Below are 24,116 nucleotides of genomic sequence, written 5' to 3'. Positions count from 1 at the left end.
AGTGGCTGGTATGTGAGTATGACCACAAGAGTGTAAAGTGCATGTGTGGTCATGTGCACAAGCATGTTATTAACTCTCTGGAGAAAAGTCATCTGGTCAGAATAGCCTGTTCCTATTGAAGGAATATATGAGACAGGGGAAGGAGCCAGGAGAACATGTCCCTCTACTGACATAATGTGGTGGCTATTGCACATCAACGGAAGTTTCAGATATTTAGCTGAAATGACCCCACCTCCCCAGGTGGGGTCAGTCAACATAAGCTCAAACTTGCTGGATTTCAATGAACTTATTAGCTCTACGTTGTCAAGGATATTTGACACAAATGTGCACATATCGTTGGGATATTCTAGAAGTGTGGTTAATAACCATACATATAAGTGAAGAAAAGTCACCAAAGAAGAAGACTCTCGCTCATGTTTCACGATACTGTAAACAATCTTTATGATGAACTCTTGTTGCTCAAGCCCCCCTTCCATGTCGACTGTAATTGTCTTGTAATAAGAATTCTCTTGGATGAACCAGCTTTTACTGGAGCGTATAACGGTTATATTGTGGCCTCTTGAATGTAGTTCCTTTATCATGATGTCCATGCCACAGATGGAAAAAACAAAACGCCACTGATGGAGAAAACGCCACAGATGGAGAAAATAAACCAAAGATGGAGAAAACGTCACAGATAGAGAAAATGCCACAGATGGAGATAAGAAAACGCCACAGATGGAGAAGAGAAAACGCCACAGATGAAGAAAACACCACAGATGGAGAAGAAAAAATGCCACAGATGGAGAAAACGCCACAGATGAAGAAAACACCACAGATGGAGAAAACAAGCCACCGATGGAGAAAACGCCACAGATGGAGAAAACGTCACAGATGGAGAAAACAAAATGCCACAGATGGAGAAAACGCCACAGATGGAGAAAACGTCACAGATGGAGAAAACAAAATGCCACAGATGGAGAAAACGCCACAGATGAAGAAAACAAGCCACAGATGGAGTAAAGAAAACGCCACAGTTTAGTGGTTCTCAAATTTTTCACATGTTTGCTAAAGACTAAGCCTATGCTATACCTATTTGTATTATATATATATATATATATATATATATATATATATATATATATATATATATATATATTTGTATTCTATTACCATTAAGTTCATGTGCTGTAAAGTGCTACCAAACCATTTATAAATAAATAAATAAAACATTGTGAATTCTCCAATCGTATTCATGACATTTGTGTTATCTGTGTTTTTTTGCCTATGACCAAGTGGTAAAAAGCCCATCCTAAACACACTCCACTCTCCTTCTTGCCTTCTTAGTCCTTAGAGTCCAACATGTGAGCCGCATGTCCCTGGTGAAAATGCCACAGATGGAGAAAACAAATGTTTCATTAATTGCTTAATCGGTCAATGAAGTCTTAGTCTACACATTTGTTTATAAGTTGAATCTACATTTTATCAGGTTTGTAATGATTTCTTTTGGACTCTTGGAGATTCTGATAATATTGACAGCTTTTGCCAGCACTTTGCCCACTTTTAGTCAACTAATTGAAGCACAAGGCATTTCTTTAATCGTCTACAGCCTATTAAATAGCAGATGCAAGTTAAAAATATAAACAATACAAATATAATAATAGCTAGTCTGTACCGCTATCTTCCTCTCTTTCAAGTCTGATTGTCCGTGTCCAAATATAAAAGTATCTCCTACGCATACTGCACTAAATGTGTCTAACACCAGTAGTATTAAAACAAGGGAACATTTGAAATAAATTCTGGATTCATCACTACATTGCACTACAGGAGCATGGATGGAGGTTTCAAACGCCACAGCACCTGCGCGCACACATTTTTACACACAGACTGTGCTGGGGCCTTGTCTCGACCTGTCACTCACCCATGGCTCTCACAGCCAAGGTTTAGTGACAACTGTTAAATCGGAGCACGCTTTTATCACTGCTGTGGCTAATGCTGTTAGCTGGGGAGCATCATCCGGCTCACGTGTCCTGCTAACTCCTAATTACCCCCAGATGAAGCCCGCTCCTGCTCCGTCCACATGATGCCCCGTGTTCAAATGAAAAACCGTGAAAGATCAAATGCCTCCATCTAGTCAGAAGCGCATCTACTGTAGATGTGTGTTGCCTCACGACCAACAAAGAGTTAAGCCCCTTAGCTTCCTGATTCCACCCTGAGTTACCGCTTGCAACTGTGTCCAACTGGCTCTTAGCGGTAGTAAATTGGGTTAACGCTCAGTAAGTGTCCCATCGTTAGCGTTGTTAATTGACTACAGCGTGCGATAATTAACAGGGAGCGGACTTCCTACCTCGCTAATCTTATTTAGGTCATTTGCATTTAAAATGATTTTGGTCTCACAGGAAAGTTGGAAAGAAAAGAAAGATACATTGACTGAAAATGCTTGATGGACAGTGTGCTACTTATCTATAGAAAAAAGGGACATTTTTTATATTTCGATTTGAGTGACAGCAGAGTCAAAGTAGATGTTCTGTTTATTTGCAGTATGTCATTGGCTTTATGTGCCATAGTACTACAATATTGGAGACCATTTCCCCCAATCAATGTCATTCCTAGAAGAAAATTTAAAAAAACAATCTTACATATTAGTAATGTAAAGGCTGAAGCTTTCACACTGATCTAAAAAGGCAGAGTTGTCTGTGACAGTTTGCTGACAGCTTAAGAGTTATTTGAAGTCTGTTTGTTCCCAAAGGCAGACTGTCCCACTAAAGTTCATCACATCCCATTTCTCTTGTTAACTATGCCTGTGAACTCTTAATGTATGAGGCCGCGGCTGTGGTCGTGCTGTGATACCTCCAGATGAATGTTTCCTTTGTTGGAGCACCTTCTGTCCTGTTTTGGCACTGACAGGACACTCTGGGTATCTACGGGACACACGGGGCTGAGCGCTCCTCCTGACTCACACAGGCATTACCACAGCACATTAGCTCGGCCGAGTAGTGGGAATGAACGATGGGCTAACGCCGCTGCCCCAGGCAAAGTGAAGACATACACTACAGCCAGCTGCCATCTATTATGGATGGCCCGGGCCGACCCCCGCCGTCCGCAGTGCAGGGGTGACAGTGCTGTCCTTGCCGAGCCGGTGACCTTCGGCGGAGGGGAGAGTGTGCTGGGCAGATTAAAAGAGGACTGGCTCACTGAGCAGTCCAGGCGTGCCCCTGATGTTCGGCCCAGATGGTAACCACACACATAAATAAATGCACACTTCCTGGTGCATTCTGGGAGGGCAGATGTGGGCTATGGGCACAGCCTCTCCTTGGGGCGCCCAGCCTTTCTTACTGTATATCTCTCCATCCAAAAGCTACTTTTCATGAACACTTTTTGTTGTGTTTCATTTTCTACACTTACTAAATTTTAAACCAAATCAGGACCGAACAAATTTAATTGAGGTGACTCTAAACTACATCAGTCATGACCAGTCAAACCAAAAGTATAAGTCAGTACTTATGAGGCGGTTTTCATTTAACACTTTGTTACCCTCACTCAAGTCCTAACCCACAGTTCTGTTCTGGACTCATTTTTATACTGAAATAACAGTGCTATTACTCAAGATGTGGAGCCCTGGAGTCCTCAGGTCTAACCAAGCTGTACCTCCTCCAGCCTCCTTCTGAGTGTTTCTTTGTCTCTTCATTCTGTATGCGAATCATCCATCACTCACTCAATCAGTCCATTGAATTTCATTTAGTGCGGTGTTACACAGGGCATGTGATTGATTCTCTGCTACCTTTTCACTGAAGCTTGAATGACACACAATGCTGCTGCAGACCCTCTTACTCCTCCACGCAGAGCTTGCTTAAACTCCACTGCACTGGTGTGGCCAGAGGGAGCCCCGAGCGCCCGTGCTGCCAAAGAAGACCCTCTGAGACTCAGTCAAGGTTGCCGTGTCCAGCAGCCTGCGCCAACATCTGTTCAGAATGGCCTCAAGACTGGCATGAGAGCGGCCGACAACGCTTCTTGACCTTGCATTAGCAGTCATACATGGAAATGTACATCTTATGTGACACTGGGAATATACAGACACTGTCAACCAAGACATTTAGTTTATATAGAAATAATAAAAACTGGGGCCAGGACTCATCCTTATAAAGAGATTCCAAATCTCTGTGGGACTTTCCCTGTTAAATAAAGGTAATCTGTGATTTTATTGGTTTGTGGGATTTTATTCCTTAATAATTGTTTTACCTTGTATTTTTAAATCACATTTGTTATCAGTCACTGCTTTACATATGCAGCGTACAGAAATACACAGTATTAATAGCATCTATAATGTAATGCACAAAGTTGTCTGGAGTGTATTAGGTTTAATGGAAATCCCTGAGAAATACTGTCGGCTGATCAGTTTTTTAAAGAGATGATTTTTCCTGGGTAGAGTTGGGAGACAGAAAAATGATTGACCGCTACCAACACTTTCCTTGTTTTAATTCTTCACGGAGGTTGTTCTCTGCCAGTGACTATTGATTTTTCTATCAAATACAAAAACAGGCATTGTGGAGGGGCGCAGAGGTCAGTGTGAAGTAGACAGAGGTGTGTGTGCGTGTGCACAGGCGCTCTCCTCTGCAGCCCCATTGTCACTCCCCAAAGGCCTTTCTGTTAAATTGGCTGACAGATAATAAGATCATACAGCAGAGTACAGACCTTTGTCCCACAATCCAACAGTCTTACCGTAAAGCCACTGGACTGCATCACTGACATGGCAACGCAGCGCTCATTTTCTAAAGAGGAGCCTCTTCCTAAACGGATTTTTGATGGATGGATGTCTACTTCTGCTGGATCAAATTTTGTTCAAAGTTGGCATTACTTCTTCAAATTGTCCTCATAAAAACAAGTACATGCAGTCACCCGGACAACTGGAGTAAACATAAAGGAGACACAACAGAAGGAGACATGAGTCTGATGTGCATCTAATACAGAGGCTTCTGCTAGGTCACTATTAAAACTCCATCAAAGAAATATATGGATTAGTATCTTAGAAACTTAGTCACAAAACTGCACTTTGGGTAACTCCTTTGAGCTCTTATTAGAGTTTACTCTGCACGATTATTTGAGCTGCTCATGTTTTATTATCTCTAGAGTGAATCTGGGTTTAATCCCAAATGAGTTAATCTCGGTCTTTCTGCCTTACATGTATATATTATTCACATTGAGAGGTGAAGAGGTACATCCCCACAGCATGTCCTCAGGCCCTCTGCCCCAAGGGCTCATGGGATACAAGCTCTCTGGGGTTGGTGTTTTCACAGCCTATGAGAGAAGCCCTCGAGAGGGAAGCTGGCAGAACAGCAGCAGCCGAAGCAGCAGCAGCAGCACTCCTCTGTTTGCTTGATGTCACTATAATGGAAATGTGCACCAGTGAGGAAGGCAGAGAGGGCCTTTGGGGCTTGAGAAGTACAAATATTTTAATAACAAACACTTTCAGTGCTTTCCTTCTGTTACGGCACCTGGGTGTTATTTCACAGACTGCAGCCAGAGCTGTGTCTGTGTGAAGTGCGTATGCAAAAAGATATAGATGTTTTCTTTCTTTATGTTGGAGAAAGTTTTGCTGGCGATAACTCCTTTGGAAAACTGTCATTAATCAAAAGTCAAAGTCACCTCAGATCTCACATTAGAATAGACCAGTTTAGCTGCAGCTGAAATTGCGGCTGACCCCTCTTGCCCTGAGCACTTATTCAAAATCAGAAGCCTGGCCATAGGGGCTAAAACAACTAAATCGAGTGAGGCTGCAAGAAACTGTGTACTGAGCAAAAATACCAAACAAGGCAACACCTACTAGCAATGTCCAGGGTTTAATTGAGTTTGATTTGTTCCAAAAAGACAATAAAAACAGACAAGATGAAGCCAATGCAATAAAACTCTGGGTAAAGTCCTCTATGGTACAAACAGACAAAGGAAGGTCTGACAGACGAACCACTTTGTTAAAATAGCCAGCCTAAACGTGTAGCGTTATCACTGCGTATCATTCTTTCCACTAAATAATGAAAGTCACTGTACTATTCGTCAGTGAAAAATAAACCAGGAGACAGACATTTAAAGTATTAGTGAAGTGAGAGTGTGGTGAGGGAATAAAAAAGAAAATGAACTACAAAAAAGGGTGTGATTTTGGTAATGAGCTGTCAGTCATTTTTCAGTGGCCAACAACTTTCATCTGCCCTGATTCCTCCCAGCCTCCTCCATTCATCACGGCTCTCTCTCCTCCCTGACGCAGTCCTCCGACGCCTCGTGTCGTTTATCACGTCCGGTGGAATAGAGTTTCTCCAGCTGTCAATTTAGGAAATGGAGTGACGAGCGGGACCCCTGGGAACCCGCGCTAATCTCACACACCAATGTTACAGGAAATGATGAACATCTCCAGGAGCTACACGTGTCCAGGAGTTACCTGTGCCCAGCTCTGATCCTGTCAGTAAACAAACTCATTTATTCAGCAGGAGAACTCTTTGCTCTTAAACAGGGAAAGTGTAGCTTTATCTCAGTCCTGTGCCTGGGCTCTAAGGGTCAGTGTGGTGTTTGCTGTCAGACGCAGGGCTGAAAAATGCTGGTGTCACACAGTTGTGTGTCCCACAGGGAACAAACAGTGGCTGTTACTAGACAGGTGTGTGTGACCATGACACAACACATGTTTAACAAACTCCAAGGAGATGGGAGGGACCATAGCTCTGTACGACTTTTCAATTAATACCTCTTACAAGGGAGTGAAGATTGTATGAAACAGTTATCATCACATTGTAACAGGTACAAAATTCATATTTCAAATAACTGTCTTTAAATATAAGCCATTGCACCATATTGTATTGTCTTCTGGTATAATAACTGACAACAAAATTTATTCTGATCTATAAAACCTGTGTTTCAACGTTTGGTCTCTGCATGGACTTCCTGTGGCTCAGAGAACAGACTTTAAAGCGGTCTCTTCATAGCGCTAAAGTACATCTCAGACAATGATATATGAATTATTAAGACATGGACCGGCCTCCTGCTGGTGCCAGAGTCAGGACTAAACATGGATCAGCCTCCTGCTGGTGCCAGAGTCAGGACTAAACATGGACCGGCCTCCTGCTGGTGCCAGAGTCAGGACTAAACATGGACCGGCCTCCTGCTGGTGCCAGAGTCAGGACTAAACATGGATCGGCCTCCTGCTGGTGCCAGAGTCAGGACTAAACATGGACCGGCCTCCTGCTGGTGCCAGAGTCAGGACTAAACATGGACCGGCCTCCTGCTGGTGCCCAGAGTCAGGACTAAACATGGACCGGCCTCCTGCTGGTGCCAGAGTCAGGACTAAACATGGACCGGCCTCCTGCTGGTGCCCAGAGTCAGGACTAAACACGGACCGGCCTCCTGCTGGTGCCAGAGTCAGGACTAAACATGGACCGGCCTCCTGCTGGTGTCAGAGTCAGGACTAAACATGGATCAGCCTCCTGCTGGTGCCAGAGTCAGGACTAAACATGGACCGGCCTCCTGCTGGTGCCAGAGTCAGGACTAAACATGGACCGGCCTCCTGCTGGTGCCAGAGTCAGGACTAAACATGGACCGGCCTCCTGCTGGTGCCAGAGTCAGGACTAAACATGGACCGGCCTCCTGCTGGTGCCAGAGTCAGGACTAAACATGGACCGGCCTCCTGCTGGTGCCAGAGTCAGGACTAAACATGGACCGGCCTCCTGCTGGTGCCAGAGTCAGGACTAAACATGGACCGGCCTCCTGCTGGTGCCAGAGTCAGGACTAAACATGGACCGGCCTCCTGCTGGTGCCAGAGTCAGGACTAAACATGGACCGGCCTCCTGCTGGTGCCAGAGTCAGGACTAAACATGGACCGGCCTCCTGCTGGTGCCAGAGTCAGGACTAAACATGGGGAATCTGTGTTTCAGTTTTATGCAGTCTTCCTGAAGACGTGAGACAGGCCAACAGTTCCGTTAAACAGTTGCATATGACTGGAGGGATTTTACTTGCACTCTTCTCTTTTATGTCATTGACTGTTTTACGATTTTAATGTATTTTTTCCCTGTTGTGTAAATACCTTGAATTGTCGGGTATGAATTGTGCTCTACAAATAAACTTGAAAACTGACGGATACAAGCCTGTTTCCTTCCTCCTGTCCACAGCTCCTGTAGCACAGCCTGAGGTGGCTCTAATGGCCATAGTCCTGCAGTTATGCTGTTGGTGCGTGGTACTTGTAATCACCCTTGTGGTTTAAAAGGTCAGGAGGTCGGGGGTTATGAGAGATAAGGACCCGGGGGACTGTCATAAAACACTTGCGACACTTGGGCCCTCGTTTGTCATCCACAGTTCGATATCTCTCATTTGTCTTGGTTAGGAGAGTCTTTCCTTTAATAGACACCTTATGTCACATGCCATTTTGTGACTACCGCTGCAATATTTCGAGACATATTTTTAGATACTACTGGATACAAAAAGGTTTATGTTATTTTTGTCCAGAACAGAAACAGACTTGAGTGCAGGACTATTGTAAATGTGTGGTTTATGCTTTTCCAGAGAAGAATACTATTGTTGTTTCAGTCTTTTTGCATCGAACACAAAAGAGTGTTACGTTTTCAAAGTCAGTGCTCAGAGATTGAAGGGTATGCCTCTGTCCCGCCTCATCTACATATTTTACTTTCATATTTGCCGTTGCAGAGGTACAATCAAAGCACCAACCAAACAAATGAGATTCCCTTACATTAGGCAAGCTCGTAATCACATTTTGCATGTTGTTTCTTTGTGCATGTTCTGCTCTGGCTGTGGAGCTGCCGGGCCGAGGGTCACGGAGCAGGCCCGGTACAGGCTCTCTCCGGGACCCTCGTGCAGACGGGACCCTGCTCCTGCTGAGACGACTCATTTAGTGCGTCTGCAAACAGCATTACAGGTGGAAAGGCTTGAGGAGATGTCTTGCAAGCATTAATCCCATTTGTGTCCTAATTCATTTCAAATGTGCATCCGGCTGCACTCATGGAATGAGAGGGACGCGGCTGCGATCAAATGGATGCAACGCCAACATTCCCAAGGTCCTGAGTCGACACACAAAGGAGATGTCATCACCGAGAGCATCTGCATTCAACGCAAAGAAAAGAGCACTGATGCTAAAATACACCACAATGAGAGGCTGATTGAATAAAGCTTATATTGTGGAAAGATTTGCGGATGAGAATTCTGATGGCTCCTCCGCTCATCGCAGATGCAAGTCAAAGCAAATTATTTATGCCCAAATGTAACATCTAACAATGGCAGATATAATTGCTCAGTCAATGCCAATACATACAAAATAACTGCTCTTCGAATGATAAAAATATATCAATGAAATAATGTGAATGCCATTTTATTTGCCTTTATTCATCACATCATATAATCATATTTGTGTTCTTTCGTGTTTTACCTTATTGTGTTTTCATGTGTTACATTTAAAGGTAAGGTAAGCAAAATAGCCTAAGAGTTATTTGATGAATAAAAAAAAAGAAAAATCAAGAGAATAAAATGTAATATATAGAGAATAACAGTTACATGATCATTTAAGACACATATAGTGTTTTCAAAAGGCAATGCCGTGAATGTTTGTCTAAAATGATGCCAGAATCAAAACGGCGATTATGAATACACTGTAAAAATGACACGTTGGCTGTAATGAAATACTACCCTCTAGTGGCCACAGAGGGCAGTATTTTATGTGCCATCAGTTTGAGCTTCAACACAACTCATTAAGTTCACATCTATGTAACACTGACAGTAAGTGTATGTTAAGCTCTAAGTTCTGAACCTAGAGCTGATGTAGTTGGACAAAGGAGAAGTGTCATCAGACCATAACTCAACGAGGCCCTAAACCAAATGTTATCTATTAATACAGCCCTTCACCAGGCAGAGAAGGTTGTGTTCATTCGTACCATCACACCTACTGTTATTTTTACTGCCGCTCTTGGCAAGAATGATGTGCGCCACACAAACTCCAGCTCGTCCTGCCTTTTAGCATTCTGCGACTTGGTCACGTCCAATTAGCCCTCCCTTAAACACTGTGTCATTAGTTTACCCATAACCCACTCATCGGGCCTTGATTCAGAGGATAAATCACCCTCTCTCCAGACTGAGCTGGGCTGCTGTCTGTTCCTGCTCCGTCTCTCCCTCAGCCTCGTTAACCCTGTCCAGAGTTTCTACGGCGACAGTCTCTGCCGGGCCTCCTCATTGGACATGGCAGCCGGCAATTTGCATTCCAGACTATTTCTCTTCATCATTGGGCCTGTTTCTTGCCGCTCATTCGCCCACTCCCTCTTCTGCACGATGCTAGAAGAATAGAGAATAACTCAGCAACTGACGGCAGACGGCATGCACGTCCTTGTCCTACAAGGTTACAAATCCATTTCATCTGTGCAAGAGGGGAGTGAATTAAAATAAATGATGGCCGGACATTTATTGCATTCTGGGGGTGAAGGAGGGATTGGGGAGGCGAGGCAGAAGTTCTCCAGTGCGACTTGTGTCTCATACCGACCCCGACTGGCAGACACTTTGAAATTGACTGACACAAACAATGAGGACAATAACATCTTCTACAGATCGGAGAGTGTTTGTCTTTGAAGGCAGAGTGTCTGACTGGGCTGCAGAGTTTGTGCCTCATGAAGTCTACGACGCCTTCACTGTCACACACTCAGACGGCTCGAACAGCAGCGGTTTAGTTTAGCATCATTACAGCACCAAACACTACGAGGGGTGAGAAGTTATCCAGTAGAGCTCATTATGTTGTGTTCTAGTGCTTTTCTGTTCAACACGACTGTATTTCCTCCCACTCCTCTGATTGGTCAGCCTCTGCACAGGACATTAGTGACTGACAGGTTCATTTAACCAATCACAGTGACAGAAGCTGACGTTAGTGTCCTGCAGAAGAGTGTGTGAAGTCTAGAGATAATGTTATACTCAAGTTAAAACCTAGCTTTGTCAGATCAATACTAAAAGATGAAGGTCAATCAAAACTTTGACTCAATACTGAAAAAACACACACAAAAAATCACATTCCTGGACCTTTCCTGAAAAGATTTCGAATGCTTCTTGTGCATTAGTAACAAACAGCAGGATGTAACTGACAGATACAAATACCATAATTGTTTGTATCACTTATAAAGTTTACATTGTCCAGAGTTTGCTGAAGGAGTCTTGTTTAAAGCCAAAATAGAGATGTCTCTCCAGAGTCGGTACAATCCAGAAATACCTGTTAGACCCAAAGGATTTCTTGCACAATGTATTTTCTTCCTGTTGACCACAAAGTTATCAATATGTCTCTCTCAGGGCACGGAGGCTGACTGCTGTTCACGGCAACTCTCCTGGACCTGCTCCAGAGCACTCTGTTGTAATCCAGTTATATTTAGACCAGCTGACACATATAAATATTTATAGTTTTAACAGGTCAGAGGTTCCAGTGGACCACAGACTGGACAGTAGAAAAATAAACTGCATATGCAACTATGGAAGTATGATTTTGGCTCAATCAAGAAAGGCAAGAATGAACACACAACACCACTTAATGACAGGCTTTGGATTAGACAGAATACACCAGCCGAGACCAAAAGTAGGACATGCAAATGTGAATGAAATGCAGAGTGATGAGTGAATGGTAATATTTTCCTGTGGTGTCTCTCATTGGATCAGTGCTTGGACCAAAAATACTGGAATATTCTGCCGTTCAGTCTAAATGTTGATTATGTAAGATCAGGCTCAGCACACAAAAAACTAAGGGCCTCAAAACTGATTTCATGAATGCACATGTGGCTTAACCTTTCATTAACGTAAGCTGTTTTCATCCTTTTCAAAGTACGTGAAGATGACACAGTGGCACTGTATTCACTGAGCTCAGCTCAAGACCAGGCCATTTGACATTTATGACACAATTCTGTAATTAGTTGCTCCTTACATCTAGTGATCTACATCTTGCCGACTCATTAGAAATGAAGAAGAGAAAATAGAAGACATTTAGAAATGTCTTCTATTTATAGAAAATAAATGTCTGTAAATAAACATGACTTAATATTGAGATGCTGGATCTAATGGAAGTGGCATCAGCCTCTGGTTTCCCCGCTGCCCTTTGACCCTCCGTGGACCACATGCCTGTCAGACACTCATCATCATCGCTCATGAGGCTGGTGATTGTAGAGGAGGATGAGACAATGACTGTTCACATACATCCAGCAGCAGCCTCAGAATGACAGTGCTGTAGCTCCGCCCACCTCACCTTGACCCTCGGCCCGTTGGCGCCGCCACATCCTGGTCCCGGACGCTCCGCTCTGACCTCGTCTTCACAGGTCCTTTGGCCTTGCCGCTGACGGCTGAGTTATTATCATAATTACCCAGGAGGCATTGCAGGGACCGGCGGCATGGCCGTCCATGTTTAACAGAATATTTGGGTGTTTTATCGGCTTTAACTCAGCCCCTGGGGCAGGCGAGAGGGGCCATGGTGATAAGAAAACCACTCATGTGGGAAATGAAGAGGAGCGCTCACAGACGCAGTGAAGAAGAGGATGAAATATACTGTTAATGCAGCAGTAGCACATATGTCATAGATCCTCCGGGACAAGGTGTAAATATGCTCATATATTCAGCTGCTGTCGGACAGAAGGTCTGCGAAAAGATGGCTGCTGAAAATAGCCGAACAAAAATCCTTACTTTTATCCAACACTTAACATTGAACTACATCATACAAGTTGTGGTAAAAGTCTGGATATTACTGATGACTTGCATCTTCATGACTTCATGCATATTCATAGAACTGGAGTGAAACATACGGCTGTGCAACCAACAAAAACACAAGGGTCACTTCAATCCAAACATCCACTGTGTTCAGGGGCTGCACGTCAAAATGAGTGTTTATCTTTACGCAAAATGCATTATCAGCCAGACAAAGAGAGAGAACAAGCACATCCTCCCGTCCAATCACCTCCTCAAAGGTCAACACATTAGCATCCAATACATACAGTCGCCCCACTCGGCTAATTCTATACAACTACCCGTCAAATATGTCCAATGTGGCACTAAGCCGCGTGTGCCCATGTCTTATTATGCAGACCCATCTGTGTGAGGTCAAAGGTCGTGGCTGGTCCTGGCAGGGGCTACAGGTGAGCAGATGAGAACAGTAGGAGCTCACTTTAATTTAGCTAAGCACTACAGGATGCTGCGTGCCGCTGTATCTGGGAAGGACGAGATGAACTTTTCACACGAGCCTCAGATCCATCATGACTGTGGAAACTAGTGCCGAGAAAAAAGATGAAGCCGCAGACATGAAGACACGCACTAGACTAGACAGACACAGGCCCAGAAGAATATATCTGCAGCCAGGGGTGGGCAATACCGACGGACGTTTATGTCTCAAGTTTAAGATGATTATATTTTAGTAAAGCATCGGGAATGAGCTAAAATGTGCTTGTAAATGTGAGGGTCAAGTAGCAAAGTAAACACGGAAAATGTCATAGAATTCACCACAAAAGTGCAAAAAAAATCACTTTATACTTTATTATGCACAAACCACATGCTATTTTTGGCATGGTAAGAAACAAACATGAATGTAATGGCAATATTCTAATTATTTGTAATGTGCACAATTAGAAAATGTCCATTGGCATCATTGCCAACAAAAGGCTAGGAACTTGCTTTAGTGATTGGATGCAACTTACAACAATGAACAATAATAAAAGCAAGATTCATCAAATAATGCATTAAAAAAGAAATTACATTTTCTAATAAGATAAAATTGACTTAGTATGTACACAAACTCTACAGTTAAATTTACAGATGTACAATCATGGTGCTTACAAATATTCACATTTAAATCATTTTAGTTTCTTTATGCAGTAAAAATCTGTAACAGTCTGAAGAGTTGAGATTGACTTTACTCTGACAATGTTCAAAAACAGTTCTGTTCAAATGAGCAAATGAATGACATTATTATCTGATGCTTCACTTTTAAAGTACGTGTTATAAAGCTTATTCATGTTTTTATCAGTTTGTACAGTGATTTTAATGCATCTTTTCCTGTTTTATAAAGCACTTTGAATGACTTTGTGTACACATAGTGCTCTACAATTAAACTTGCCTTGCTTTAGTATTATAGTATTTTATTTTTCCAATTTATTATCTAAAATCCTTCATCAACAAACTGCCTTGATCAAACAAAGTCTACTATATCTATTCTATTTTCACGATGTCCCTTTAGAACAGCCTTATAATATAGCCTAAAGGGACACAGACTGCTGAGCATTTGTCTGTAAAGTGCGAGAGCGACAGAGAAATCCCAAATCTGGCACAGAGCAGCTTCCTGTCTAGACTCAGCACAAGGAGGTCAGCGCTGACCAGACCAGAGCGCGCTACAATGTGTTTATGCAACTAACGTCTCGAGTGTGAGAAACGATTTCTGCTCCGCTTCCGAAACATTAACACTATCATTGGCTCACGTTTCTGCTGCTCGTGTTTGATCTGTGTTTTGTCATCAATGTGGTTTAATGTCCAAACACGACTGCTTTGAGTATGAAAGGTCTGAAATGTAACGATTAGCAGTACGATATTTCACAGGAAAGTCAAATTTACCACACAAAATGTAAATGTTTATCCGTCGCTTTAAATACACAGTTTTTAGCAGAGCAACAACAGTATTAAATGACACTGAATATTACATTTCGAGGTTAAAGTCATGAACATTGAGCCAACAGAGAGCGGTTGTAAAGGAAAAACAACCCTGCACGGTTTGGCGACACGAACAAAGTGGAAAGTGGAAGTGGTGACGATTAACACGCACACGTAAACTTCGAGTCTTCAGTAATCACAGGAGACATCTCAGAGGGCAGCAACTTTCCCCCCTCTGAATCCTTATCACAAACGCTCAAAGTGTTTAACCGAGGCCGGCGGTATTATTGTGATGGTCGCGCGGCTATTTCATATTCATGCGGGGGCCCAATGACACCTCGTCCTCTGGGTCCCAAAAGGCCTAAGTCAGCGCTTCTCCGGCCCTTTAGCCCCAGATGTAAAGTAAACAGTCTTCACCTCTGTGACATCAGATCAGCACACTGCACCGCCGCATGGGACCGAGCCATGGCACGCCGAGCACCGACAACCACTGACAACCAGCACAAGTGAGAATGACATGCACGCAGCGGGGTTTACAGTGCGCCTGTGCATGTCAGTGAATAAATACAGCGTCACAACAACTGCTTTAAAATGTGTCATCGTGCAGGACAATTATAATCAAATTTAATCTGTGTGTGTGTGTGTGTGTTAAAGAACAGCTTGAACCCTTTAACCAAAATGTACAGTAGTAAGTATTATTTTGAATCTATGTGTATTGTTTATTAGACAGGGAGCATTCGGTTCCACATATTTTCTGTAATCAAATGTTTCTTAGACCCCTGGTGCTAAACAACTTATGGGTAAAGTATGCATCACAAAGTATATAAACCCCATCTGTCATCTGAATGACAATATGAAGAAGACATTAACACACTTTCAATATTTAACTGACATCAGATCACAATGCTACTGGTTTTATGCTTTAAAATAAACAATAAGCAATAATTTAGAATTTCCAGGGCAGAAATGTCTATAATACAAATGATGGGAAAATACTATTCTATTCTATTCTATTAGCCTCCAAATTGTATTGGAGCTTCACAAAAAGTGTAATTTGTGGTAAAGTATGTATTATATCTGTAGATAAAAGGAAAAACTATTGTTGGGTCAACATTTATTTATGTATTTGTCCAGTGAAACCTATACATCTGGAGTTTTCTGTCATCAAAAATGCTGTCATAATCTACTATTAAATAAAAATAAATTCACGTAAAATCGAATAGTAAATGTGTTAAAACCAGGCTCTAATATCACATGTGTCTGAGTGGTTTTCATTTGCCACAACCACTTTGATTTTTTAAAATATTTTGTGATATTCTGAAGTTAATCTCAGTTCCTTCATTTAAAGTGCAGTATGTTCCAATTACGGTTTCCTCCATTCTGTAACTAAGAAAGTATTTTTACTTTTAAAGGGTCTACAATGAATACTGCATGTGTGATAAGCAAATGCCAGTAATACCTTTATGTATATATAAATGTGTGAATAAACTAAACACAGCGATTACGCTGTATAAAGTAGTCAGAAGGAGCATTTAAAAGCTAGACCGATGCACGAGTTATAGGGGGAATGGTTAATAATACTAAGAGTTTTAAGACAGACACAACAGTTCCAGATGACCTAACCTTCAGTCATCGTCTAGACACGGCAGACAATGTAGTCTCGTGTACATTTAGCCATTTTAGTTCAGTTACACCGTGACTCAGACTGCGGTCAAATCAAGGGGGTAATTTTAGCTGCATGACTGGAGTGTGTTTTTGGGGTCTCCTGTTGGTGTTCCGTCCAGAATGTCTGCCCCAGTCTGACTCACGGCCTGTTACCCCTAAAAGCAGCAGACCAGACTCACACTCTGCATTACGTGTACTACTATTTGGGTTCATCTGTGTTTCCGTGTATTTCCAGGGCTGTCTGACTCAGTGGAGGAACGGTCAGAAAGCCCTGGTTGCAGTTACGTCTTGGCCGTGAAGAGGAAGCGGGAATCTAACCTACATTTGGGACATTTTCCCCTCCCGGTGGAGCCGCATGTGTTTTGATTTTCACGATCCGGTCGAGGGCTGCATTCCTGTTCTGTGTGTGACTCGAGATTGTCGGGGAGTGAGTCAGTAAAACCTGCAGCCGCCGTGAGCTCATCACAGGGGGCTGCTCTGGACTAAAGGCTTGAAGGATCTGACTGGATCGTGAAGTCTCCAGACAGTTTGGAAACATAGAAATATGAGGGTGGGATGAGGAGACTTCTGTCCAGCCGACACCGTCCCGGGTTTGGACATGAAAAACACACAAGATATAAACTGAGAAATGAGATTGTAAGAGCTGCAAACTTGTTATAGTTTTATACTCATCTTGCGTTTGGCCAGTAATAATTCACTTTACATTTCACCACATCATTTATTGATTGAATATGTTCTTGTATGAATTGAAGTTGATGATCTGTATTGAATTGTTTATTTCATCCACTTGAACTATTATTAGCTGGGCTGATTTTGTTCAGATGGAGTCTCCATGTTCTATTGTTTGTCGAGCAGCACCACCTGCTGGCCACACGGAGAACTGCAGATACTCAGGGACACGCGTGGATGAAATGAATGTGCTTTTGTTTAAGTTATTATTATTTTTATGGAGTTTTATATCAAATAGTATTTCACAAGATTAAGGTATATTTAGTAGTTACTATCAAACAACACCTCCAGGAAAGGTAGTCAACTTCCTGCCTTTTATTTCAAAATTTGGATATTAAATTCAGGTTACATAGTGGTGGAACAGCAGATCAACATTTGGGTAAACTGTGTCACGTGAGGGTAAAGGAACGTTTATCTAATGTCACAGAGAAATATGAGTGAGATCAAAATAATCACAACAAAGACTTCAAAGGGCCTCGCATGAAAAAACACTGGACAGTCCAGTAAAACATACTCATCAGAGTCTATAGACTGACAAAACTGTCCCACGAGGAGTAGATATAAACGTAATGTAGTTACGTTGTAGTTTTTCCTGGCCGAGAGGGAGAGTCTCAGGACAGAGGACCCTGGGACATCGTCCCTCGCCACCACAGACATTGTTGATTCGGCCCTCAGAGGCGACTGTTGTTGTGATTTTGAAGAACATGCAAACATACTCCACAGAACCATGAAGGGACATTCAAATCCAAAGCAATACGTGATGAAACATAAATATATCCTTGTTACTTTAGGCTAAATAAGTCTTTTTTGTTCGTGTTTACACGTTTTGGCCATTTAGTGGCCATGAATCAGAGTAATAACAGTGTTGGCTCGTTTCTCGTGTCATATTTTCTCTCAGTCCCTGACGCGTTGGAGGCTCTGGTCCAGGCGCGCGGTCCCTCCTTCGTCCCACGTCAGACACTGTGGTCGCCTCTATAAAAGAGAACGCTTAAATTCACACACAAAGTGCTCAGTGCGCATCAAGCTGACAGAGGACGGGTTACCTCCTTAAAAGCACGTGTTTGTGGGAGCAGGACGCGTCAGGACGCGTCAGGACGCGGAGCCGCGTGAAAGAGCCAGCACCAGAATAACCGGGGAAAGTGCGCTCTTCTGTGAGGAAAGTGCGCTCTTCTGTGAGGAAAGTGCGCTCTTCTGTGAGGAAAGTGCGCTCTTCTGTGAGGAAAGTGCGCTCTTCTGTGAGGAAAGTGCGCTCTTCTGTGAGGAAAGTGCGCTCTTCTGTGAAGAAAGTGCGCTCTTCTGTGAGGAAAGTGGCTCTTCTGTGAGGAAAGTGGCTCGTCTGTGAGGAAAGTGCGCTCTTCTGTGAGGAAAGTGGCTCTTCTGTGAGGAAAGTGCGCTCTTCTGTGAGGAAAGTGGCTCTTCTGTGAGGACCGCGTCTGCCGGACTCAGCCACACGTGGACGCTCATGCCGGGATGGACTTTAATTCACTTTTATTTAACACAATGTTTGGATTGTTGTCTACAGAGCTGCATCAAAAGAAAGCCCCTCACTGTGGCATTTTTAAATAAAGCTATACATTGTATAATTGAAGCCGCAAACGCAGTGGTGCGTCGCTTTAGCTGTCACAGAACATAAACTAGAGCTTCAAACACTTACAGATGCACAAAGATGGATTTGGGTAAAGTTCTCTTGTTTATTCTTCTTCTGAACTGCGCCACGCTGAGCTCGGCCCTGTCGACCTGTGCCACTGTGGACATGGATCACGTGAAGAGAAAGAGGGTCGAGGCCATTCGTGGTCAAATCTTAAGCAAACTTCGACTGACAAGTCCCCCCAAATCCATGGGACCGAGCAAGGTCCCGTACCAGATCCAGGCTCTGTACAACAGCACAAAGGAGCTGCTGGAGCAGCTCGGGAAGGAGCGACACCAGAGCTGTGGTCAGGACAACACCGAGACTGAGTACTACGCCAAAGAGATCTACAAGTTCAACATGCTGCACGGACCTCAGGAGAACAGTGAGTGTTTGCACATCTACTCAAGTACACAAGACTTCACGTGTAAATGACTCATAGTACAGTATTGTGACATCAATTATTGCATTTTGTTTGTTTCAGTTCAGCACCTTTTATTATGATTTGGTTCCACGTAATTCGACCGTGTGATTCACACCTTTTACTTATTGATCACAATGTTGCTGCTGTGTTGATGTGGAGGGTAAGCACACCTGCTGTGTGTGCACTCCATCAGCCACTGTAGCCTGCTTTTTTCTTCCTTCTTCCAAATGTTAAGAGGACATATCTGCCTCAGGAGTGTTCTTTATTCACAGTGGGGAAGGAGAACAGTAGTAGACTGGACTAAAATAACTGCGGGGGTCTGTGGGGAAACCCTGGCAGTGAGTCTGCTTCACCTGGAGTTTAATCTCACTGTGTGTGGCCTTTCCATGAGACATCATGTAGAGGAAAAGCCAAATATGAGTATTGTCAGTGTGTCATCACCACAACTCAAATATACATTTAGTCCTGTATATTTTGACACAAACCGCTCTTTGGCACAGCCTCCTCCTGCATAAGATGAAAGTCTGTGAAGAACTGGAGGAGTTTGTGCTGAACGTGGAGTGAAAGGAAGAACTCTTATTCCTACACATGTTTGTCATATTGTCAAAGCAAGTTCCTAGTTTGTGAATGTTGTTCACTGATAAGTACAAAGAGAGACTGTTGCATCTCAGAGCAGGTGTTTGAAAAGATCAGCAAAAATACAAAATCTATATTAAAAAAAGGGTTTGGATAAATATCTTGTGTTATTCGTGATTGAAATTCACGTAATTTTACGTATCATAGTAAACATCAAACTAAACCAGCAGCTGTTGTTCCGATGGTGCGATCACAGTGACTGGGGTTGGGAGGTGGAGACGTTTGGGCCAGTTTAAAAGTGTCAGTGGAACTTCCATCTGCAGACACTCATTTAAAGTAATGTCCATTTCACTTGTAAATGACTCATATTACAGTATTGTAACATCAATGATTGCCTTTTGTTTCAGATGATCTTACTCACTGTATAAAAGGAGTCACGTCTAAGACTTTCCGTTTTAATGTTGCTGCCATGGAGAGGAACTCCACCAACCTCTTCAGAGCCGAGTTTAGAGCTTTAAGGATCCCAAACTCCAGCGCCAAGAGGAACGAACAACGGATTGAGCTCTACCAGGTGTGTAACGTACTTAAACTGCTCAGTGAATGTGAAGTGTATTCCATCATCTTCACTGGCTTTATGGCGTCCATAAATGTATTTGCTGATCATAAATATGAGAGTTAACTAGAGTCTGATACTGCACCTGCTACAGTTACAGGAAGAGAAATGTGCTCAGCTCATTATGGGAAGGATCCAATGTAACTGAGTGTAAAAGTCATTATAATGACTCTTTTTTTACGATGCTGTATGCAGTATGCTATGGTTGAAACAAACTGAAAAAGGACAATTGCTGATGTTAACAATGGCCTTGGATTCAGATTCTCAGGCCAAATGAACACATCCGAAAACAGCGCTACATCGGAGCGAAGAACATCCTGACCAAAGGCACTCCGGAGTGGGTCTCATTTGATGTGACTGAAACAGTGCGAGAGTGGCTCATGAACAGAGGTAAAAGTACTTCTGTTCAGCTCTTTCTCTATCTTTACGATGATCTAACACTTCACCACTTTTCTGTAGGATCCAACATGGGCTTAGAGATCAGTGTGCACTGTCCATGCAACACTTTCAGCCCTAATGGGGACATCATTGATGAGAATGAGGTTATGGAGGTCAAGTTTAAAGGTAATGGTGCGCTCAGACTCTGAAAAAGAAGTATTTTTGGTTCTGGCCTCTGCCTGCATTATGTTTATTTATCATTATCATTAAACTTTCTTTTAAAGGCATTGATGGAGAAGAGGAGCAGAGTCGCTGGGACCTGGACTATTTAAAGAAAATGAAGGACCAGTCTCTGCCTCACCTGATCCTGATGATGATTCCTCCTCATCGCCTCGACACACAGTCACCACGGAGACGCAAGAGGGCCCTAGACACAAACTACTGCTTCTCGTATGAGATCCTTACACTTCCTCCGTCATGAATTGCATTGCCTGTAGAGTCTTCTCTAAGCTGTTTATCTTCATCTGGCTGCGTCTTATGTAAAGATGACTTTGACTTTTACAGAACCACAGAGGAGAGCTGCTGTGTTCGAAAGCTTCACATTGATTTCCGTCGGGACTTGGACTGGAAATGGATTCATGAGCCGAGTGGTTATGATGCCAACTACTGCTCTGGGCCGTGCCCGTACCTGCGCAGTGCAGACACCACGCACAGCACGGTAAGAGGCACAACATGACTTACTTTAACGGAATTTATGACATCATTACATGATTTAATGACTCGCCATATACTGAGTTTGTATTTGTGTGTTTGTTCTTATTTGCTGTCACAGCTGCTGAGCCTGTACAACACTCTGAACCCAGAGGCTTCAGCCTCTCCGTGCTGTGTTCCTCAGGAACTGGAACCACTCACTATTCTGTACTACTCTGGCCGGACCCCCAAAGTGGAGCAACTCTCCAACATGATCGTCAAGTCCTGCAAGTGCAGCTGAAGTCGGATGGGCTGGTTTAGACTTTAGTTGTGAAAATACTTTTGCTGTGTGGCCTTCTCACAGCTCAGAGACACTTGGGAAGTAATTTAATTTAATGTCACATATATTTAAAAGGATTGAGCCTCTAACCTGTACTTTTGTTCTTTCTGCATCTCGAATTAATGACAGACCAAAAAACCCAATTGGAATTGTTAATTCAAGCCCAAATCCAGTGTAAAACTGATCTGATCTTAATCTATACAGTTGCCCCATTCTGAAATCAGCCTTTGCCCTGCAGTCTTGTTAGATTGGACTTCCTCTGGACTTAAGGACAGTGGGCATTATTCTGAATAACAAAGGGAAAAAGACAGACCTGTTGCTGTGTCCAGAGCAATAGCTGTGGTCAGAGAAGGAGAGCTGAGAGAATGTTGGATTTGCAAATGGAAAGTGGATAAACGAAAAGAGCCAAGCTTTTCTTTCTCTGGGCCAGTCAGTGATGATGAACTATTTTGTGAATTCAATATAACTAATAGTAGAAGAAAAGCAGAAGGAGAAGAAGAACCGTGATGGAAACTCTCGCCAGGAGCAAACTGCCATTCACTGGACATCATCCCTCTCCTTTAGACTATTTATGGACCAAATACTGTATACTGGAAAAGAAACTGTTACACAATCACTTTAACAAAATTTATTTTACAGTAAAACCAGAGTTGGTCTGTTACGCAAGATTTAATGTAATAGATTTCTCAAAAAAAGGATTGTAATTGATTTATATAGAGCTCGGATTTGAGTTACACAACGAGGCTTTAAATACATTTGAAAATGTGAGTTTCTGAACTGCTTGTTTCAATTAATTATGAATTCATATTCATAGAAATTCAATTTTGTCATGTTCAAATTTGTCCAAATACACAACAATTATAATACTGATTACTACAACTTTAAAGTAGCAGTTTTAAAGAGGTTTTGAGCCATTTCATTCCAAAGAGTGTGTTGAAAGAGCTTTAGTATCTGAGTAACAGCTGGATCCTCCGGCTTGAATCACTGTTTGTTTCAAAACAGTTTGTTTTGGTGCTTTTTCACAATGAGAGGAAGAATTGAAGATGTGAAGAAAGACAAGAGGGTCTGAGTTTAGCACATGTCATGTTTCTGAATCCTTGCACTGTTTGACATTCACAGACTGTCTGAGCAGATATTGCTTGATGTTGATTTAAAAGACAACATTGATTTTTAATAAAAATCCAACATAAAAAGTCGAACTCATTCTGTTGTGGGATTAAATATTATTATGTAAACACCTGAATCAAACCTTGTGTGTGCCATCTTGAATTTCCATTTAAAAAGCCTGCTCTGGTTTCATACAAGCATATTTTTATGACTTACATTTCAACAGCTGCTTCCTCAGGGCAAATGAACAGGCCTTACAGTAATAAATTCACCTCCTTAACAGCTTTCCCAGGCACAAACAATTATTCATAGTCTTTTCAGATATACACTACATTTCTAATATTAAAAACAGTTCTCACCCATCTGGTATAGTTAGTGCTATAGTCTTCAGTCTCTAGGAGAATAATACCTGCAAAACCCTGAAGAATGAACTAAAATTAACTATTTTAGCAAGTTACATTTATCAATAACTTGAGTGCATAACTTAAAATGCAGGGACGGCAGGCTTTAATTGATTTGTATATTAATTATTATTTTATTGGGATTCTAAGCGTTTGGACAACAGCAGCAATGAGAAGGCATGAAATAAGTAAGGTGTTTATACATCTGGTCACAGAGATATTGAACAGTTTGGAGTGTAACGAACACTGCCACTGCACCAGGGGTGTCCAAATTTTTGTCACCAAGGGCCACATTTTGAAACTTATACAGAGCAGAGGGCCACAAACAACCCGACAATGTCGAATTTTTTGAATGACAAAGCAAATAATTCGAAATTTTGCATTTGACATAGTTTCAGTGAGTCTCCACACCTTTAATAAGACTTGGAACATTAATATTAGGCTGGTATAACCAATTTTACAGTAAAAAGTACTACTTTTTGTGTATGGAAGCCGAAGGGCCAACAAAAATTGTCAGGCCATTGACAGGCCTGCACTACACCATATTAGACTGACTGAGATATATATATATATATATATATATATATATATATATATATATATATATATATATATATATATATATATATATATATATATATATATATATATATATATATATATATATATGGGCTATATATCAAATATTGAAAATAACAAGAATATCTCAACTGTTTTGGTGTATCCCAATAAAAATCTTCAGACGATTATGTGTCAAGTGCAAAAATGTGTCTTTAAATGTATTAGTCAGGGTATCAAATGTGAAAAAATCTATACCCATAAAGATGAAGAAATATCACCAATATTCTATTTAGCATTGTTATACAGAAATTATACATTTTTGACATAATTATCCGCTTAAGTCTTTAGTTGACAAACAATTTCTTTGGTCGCTCCGAGCACTAAAATGCACTGTACAGAAC

At 42.2% G+C, this 24,116-nt stretch overlaps 1 protein-coding gene across 1 annotated transcript; it reads left to right on the top strand.

The window, feature by feature from the left end:
* Positions 1–18,447: 18,447 nt before the first annotated feature.
* Positions 18,448–23,241, top strand: LOC140357448 (transforming growth factor beta-3 proprotein-like). The gene is made up of 7 exons (XM_072442071.1): positions 18,448–19,010; positions 20,033–20,196; positions 20,499–20,628; positions 20,698–20,802; positions 20,901–21,066; positions 21,181–21,334; positions 21,449–23,241. The coding sequence occupies exons 1-7, from the start codon at positions 18,665–18,667 to the stop codon at positions 21,605–21,607; spliced, it is 1,224 nt and encodes a 407-aa protein (XP_072298172.1). The 5' UTR covers positions 18,448–18,664; the 3' UTR covers positions 21,608–23,241.
* The last annotated feature ends 875 nt before the right edge of the window (positions 23,242–24,116 follow it).

Source organism: Eucyclogobius newberryi, unplaced genomic scaffold, assembly GCF_026437365.1.
Source record: "Eucyclogobius newberryi isolate DKJ021-1_F unplaced genomic scaffold, fEucNew1.0.hap1 SCAF_1, whole genome shotgun sequence".
NCBI classification, from domain to species: Eukaryota; Metazoa; Chordata; class Actinopteri; order Gobiiformes; family Gobiidae; genus Eucyclogobius; species Eucyclogobius newberryi.
This window is presented reverse-complemented; position numbering and strand designations above follow the sequence as displayed.

Excerpts from the sequence above, each read along its gene's own strand:
- LOC140357448 (XM_072442071.1), top strand. The coding sequence starts at position 18,665 with ATGGATTTGGGTAAAGTTCTCTTGTTTATTCTTCTTCTGAACTGCGCC. Across the intron at positions 19,011-20,032 it reads GCACGGACCTCAGGAGAACA|ATGATCTTACTCACTGTATA; the intron begins GTGAGTGTTTGC and ends CTTTTGTTTCAG. Across the intron at positions 20,197-20,498 it reads AACGGATTGAGCTCTACCAG|ATTCTCAGGCCAAATGAACA; the intron begins GTGTGTAACGTA and ends CCTTGGATTCAG.